At 34.5% G+C, this 5000-nt stretch overlaps 1 protein-coding gene across 1 annotated transcript in view; it reads left to right on the plus strand.

Moving 5' to 3' along the window:
* The window catches only part of LOC137648079 (GATA zinc finger domain-containing protein 14-like), a 3501-nt gene extending 2371 nt beyond the window's left edge, over positions 1-1130 (plus strand). Inside the window, exon 3 of the mRNA XM_068381016.1 lies at positions 1-1130. This exon is cut by the window's left edge and continues 25 nt beyond it. Coding sequence (XP_068237117.1) covers positions 1-1130 — 1130 coding nt within the window.
* Positions 1131-5000: the final 3870 nt, after the last annotated feature.

Below are 5000 nucleotides of genomic sequence, written 5' to 3' on the forward strand. Positions count from 1 at the left end.
CCGTCGACGCCAAGTCCACTGGAGACATGAAATCCGCAAGGGAAGAGCGTCGGGGTGACGTTGTTGTGGGACAGTATTCGGTTGTGGACCCTGATGGAACTCTGCGCACAGTCGATTACTCAGTTGCTCCTGGCACTGGATTCCAAGCCACTGTCACTAAGGAAAGAGCTGATGACCTTTCCAGCAGCCCAGTCAAATACCATCGGGAACTTCAGCGTTCCCAGAATGAAGGTCAACAAACCAATAGATATCAGCAACAACATCAACAGTCCTTCAGGAGTCAAAATGAAGAGACTAGGTCCTTGAATCATCAAACCTATTCTAATGACTTTGCAAATCAAGGAAACGGCCGGAATGATTACCAAAACCAGTTCCAGAACCACCAATATCAATATGAAAATGAAGGACGTTTACATAACCAACAGTCAAACAGAAATCAATTCCAAAACCAACAAAACTATAGACAAAACTCCCAAAATCAAGACGTAAATAATCTTTATTTAAAAAAGAATGATGGCAATTCTGTCACCAATGAACGTTATGGATACAACAGAAATGACTTTAATAATAATCAATACAATTCCCAAAGAAGTCTGTATTCCAGAGATGGCCAGAACTCTCAGTCTTATGCACGCTTAATTGGAAATACACACAGGCAAAATTACAATCAATACAATGCCAATTACAATAACCAACAAGCTCAATTCCGGGGACGTGAAAACTACAACCAGTACCAGCAAAACAGAGACTCCACAACATATACCTCAGATCAGTACAGGAGGAACTATTACAATACACAGCAGGAAAGAAATAGCAAATATAATCCCAACACCCAATACAGAGACAGCCAATACAACCAAAATCAGTTTGAAAATCAGTATTACCAAATCCAGCAAAGGAACAATGAGAGACAACAGTACAATGAAAATATCTTGCGTAGGAACTTGAACTACAATAGCCCTAATTACTATCAGGGAAAACAATATAACCAAGGTAATCCATCTCGGAGGTCACAGCACCGCGGAGAGGGTCAATACAGAGGTAATCGTTACTCACAAAATCATCAAAGTCGCCTGACCAATCAAAACTCGGGACAGAACTCCCAATTCTACTCACATCAAAGATTATAGAATTAAAACCAAAACACGAAAAGGAATTACTCCCCGATTAGTGTTGTTCTTGCTTGAAGGAACTGACTGAGTGGCTATTGGAAAGGACTCTAATATAAAAGAATTAGTAGATTTTATTAGAAAACTCCCAACTCCTTTTATTAAATAACTAGCGTATGTAAATACAAAAAAAGATATTTAGTAACATCAAGTTCATGGCTTTTAGTTTATCTAACTTTCTTTAGTTCTATTCTAATTTATCGCTGTTTCTTTTAAAAACAGAACAAAATGTTATCTCTAGCAATTCTGTAATACTGGCGCGCTAATAATTTTATAATAAAGGTACAATTAATTAAAACAGATACTCTCTAATTTTCCTTCGAAATGATTTTATTTTTCTTCATATATCCATTTGCTTTGACAAATGATATCCACATTGAAAAAGACTTTGGTTTATTTATATAAAATGTTGAGAATAAACTGACATTTATAAAACTAGACAGAAATAACATACATGTTTACTAAAATTTTAGAAGGAAACCGGATGCTCAAAGAGAAGACAGAACCTTAATGTTATTGGTATTTTGAGCATCCCTGTGAGTGAGCCTATTGTTAGCTTTATTATTCGAATCTCCCATAATGAATCAATATATGATGCATATCAATATAATATCGTGTTTATATATACATATACATACATACATATATATATATATATATATATATATATATATATATATATATATATATATATATATATTGTTACAATGAAAACGTATAATCAGTGTCTTCATGCAATCTCTAAAAATTTCAGAGAATACCTGTAATCACTGGGAGGGTTAGTGATTACAAGTAATCACTGAAAATTCCAGTGATTACATGAAATCACTGGAATATTAGACGATATATTATATAAACTCACTGTTGATTTTTCAGGGAAAATTTATAATATTTTGTTCCCTAATATAGCATTCTCTATTTTCTTAAATGGTTTTGTGATATAAGGAAATAAATGTAAGTTTATTTTTATTGATGAGTAGCTAAATAGCCAGTCGTAATGACCATGGGAGTATATTGTCTTCCCTGTTCTTCTAGTAAGCTAAGTAGTTAAGTAGCTCAAGGTGTCGTCGTTCACCCTATTTTGACTCATGAATTTGCATCCCTTGCATAATTTGATCTCATTAGCATATATTCCATGAGTTGGAATTCTTACAAATGGGTCATGGTTTATCAAGTTCATTTAATCAAATTTGTTGTTCTCTATGTATTGATATCAAAGCGAGCAGTCTAAATATCGTATCAGGTACTAGAGATTCTTCTTCTCTTCAGAGTTCCATCCACCTGTTAAGCGATATTATTATTATTATTATTATTACTTGCTAAGCTACAACACTAGTTGGAAAAGCAAGATGCTATAAGCCCAGGAGCCCCAACAGGGAAAATAGCTCATTGAGGAAAGGAAACAAGGAAAAATAATATATTTTAAGAAAAATTACATTTTAAAAAATATTTCCTATATAAACTATGAAAACTTTACAAAACAAGTGGAAGAGGAATAAGATAGAATAGTGTGCCCGAGTGTACCCTCAAGCAAGAGGTCTCTGACCCAAGACATTGGAAGACCATGATACAGAGGCTATGGCACTACCCAAGACTAGAGAACAACGGTTTAATTTTGGAGTGTCCTTCTCCAAGAAGAGCTGCTTACTATAGCTAAAGAGTCCCTTCTATTGATTTCAGGGGTGAAATTAATACTGAGCTGAAAACCATATGAGCATGGCCGGTTATAGTCCATTGAAAGCCATACCACCCACTATACCTGGGATCTGTAGAACACAACATTGATATCATCAAGGAACTGCTTGTTGCCTGGATGGCAGACAACGATAGTAAACTCCAGCTTATATGCCGGTATTAATCAGGCACAATACACAGCGATGATTGGCTGTGTTGTCGAAGTTTGATTGGCTTCTTCCACTATTCCTAGGTTTGCAACCCTGAATATATGATATGAAGTAAATGAAATTAGGACTACTTGTAAGTAATTAAAGTACACTGAAATTGTATACCATATACACTTTAATTCATGTGAATATTCTAAATCTGGTAAAAAGATACAGCTCTTGAAAAGGGAGTTGAACAACATAAGAAAAGAGAAAGAAATGGTCAAAATAACAACGCAATGTTTGTTCGTGATAGAGATCGAGATCATACTATTAGTTGGTCATGTGCAAAGAATTTCATTCATTCCAATAACATATTAGAAAGAAACATCATCGAGTCTGACAACCCTGGACCATCCAGTTTATTGCTACGGAATCGTCCAGGACCACCCAGGATAGCCAAGGACTAGGCTTCTACTCCGGACGTCCAGGTACACCTTGAATGTTTTTGACATGCAAAAACATCCAGGGTGACTTCCCGGAAAATCAGAGATCTTCCCAGACTACAAAGAACTATCAATGACTGTCAAGGAGCCCATACAGGTTTCTCCCAGGATCGCCTGGGGTCAGGTCCTGAACGGTCCGTGACAATCCGGGAGGTCAGTGTTACTATAGCAGGAAATAGGTACCTGATGTGTTTTTGCTGCTATTAACCATTATGATCTGTACTTTCGTACATATGTATATAACATTGTATATGCATATATATATATATATATATATATATATATATATATATATATATATATATATATATATACATATATATATATATATATATATATATATATATATGTGTGTGTGTGTGTGTGTGTGTGTGTGTGTATTCATATGTGTGTATCTGTGTACAGGTATTTATAAGGGTAAATATACATCCTCGTATATATATAACCATACAAGTGTTTATACATAGTTATGTTTATATATCTGGATATACAAGGCTATGAAAAATTCTTCAAGATAAACTCGTATTAGTATAAAGAAATTGTTTGTAACCATCTGAAGGTCTAGAAAAGAGAAAAAACAACTGGACATCTGACCGGACCCTTTAATGATCCCACTTGGCTAATGGGATATGAACACCTCCCTAGAAGGCCCAGACGTTTTGTCTCGGAAATACAGGTGGTGTATTTCTTTGATGATTCGTTCGATAAATGTTTGTATTTATGTTCGTACTTATCTTGTACCATATACTGTATATTATGAAATTCGTTATCAATAAATCATTCCTCTTGATGGTGTCATGAGACGAAACCAGTCAGGATAGAATTAGTGCTCACATTTGTTACATACTGGTTTATTGCATCTGAGCATCACTTGTCCTTGTGCAATTTATACATAAATGGATACTACGAGCCTGTTCAAGACTATTTTTACTCCAATTTCTGTCTTGGATTTTTCCAGACGTCCCTACATAAGCCCATACTATCAAACAACACTCGCGGTTCCCTCGTGGATATAGGGATGAACAAATCGTTCCGAGATGAACAATAATAAAAACCTTATTCAAAATTGAAGATCGATCTTTTGATAACGTGCATAGAAGAATATTAGGAAAACATTTATATATAAAGAAAACCAAAAACAAAATGCAATAAAAATGGAGACATTTTTAAACCTTAATGGCATCGAAATAGAAACAATAGCATGGCAAAAAAAAAAAATATTTAAAAAAAAAAGTCTCGACCAACCAACCTTAATCACAACTTTCCGGTTAATCTGTCAAAAAAAAAAAAAAAAAAAAAACTCTGATCAAAATATGAAGTTTGCCTTGGGTTGCCGTTTAGATTTCTCATATAATCGAGACTGGTAATCAGTGTGTAAAAATTAAGAAGGGAGTCTGTAATCTAGAGTAATTCAGTGACATATCAGGCTAGGAAGTAATTATGATTAAAGGTATTATATATGGCAATAAGAAATACAGTTATTTCAAATTGCCTTAAAAGAT

Source organism: Palaemon carinicauda, chromosome 10 (assembly GCF_036898095.1).
Source record: "Palaemon carinicauda isolate YSFRI2023 chromosome 10, ASM3689809v2, whole genome shotgun sequence".
In the NCBI taxonomy this organism is placed as follows: Eukaryota; Metazoa; Arthropoda; class Malacostraca; order Decapoda; family Palaemonidae; genus Palaemon; species Palaemon carinicauda.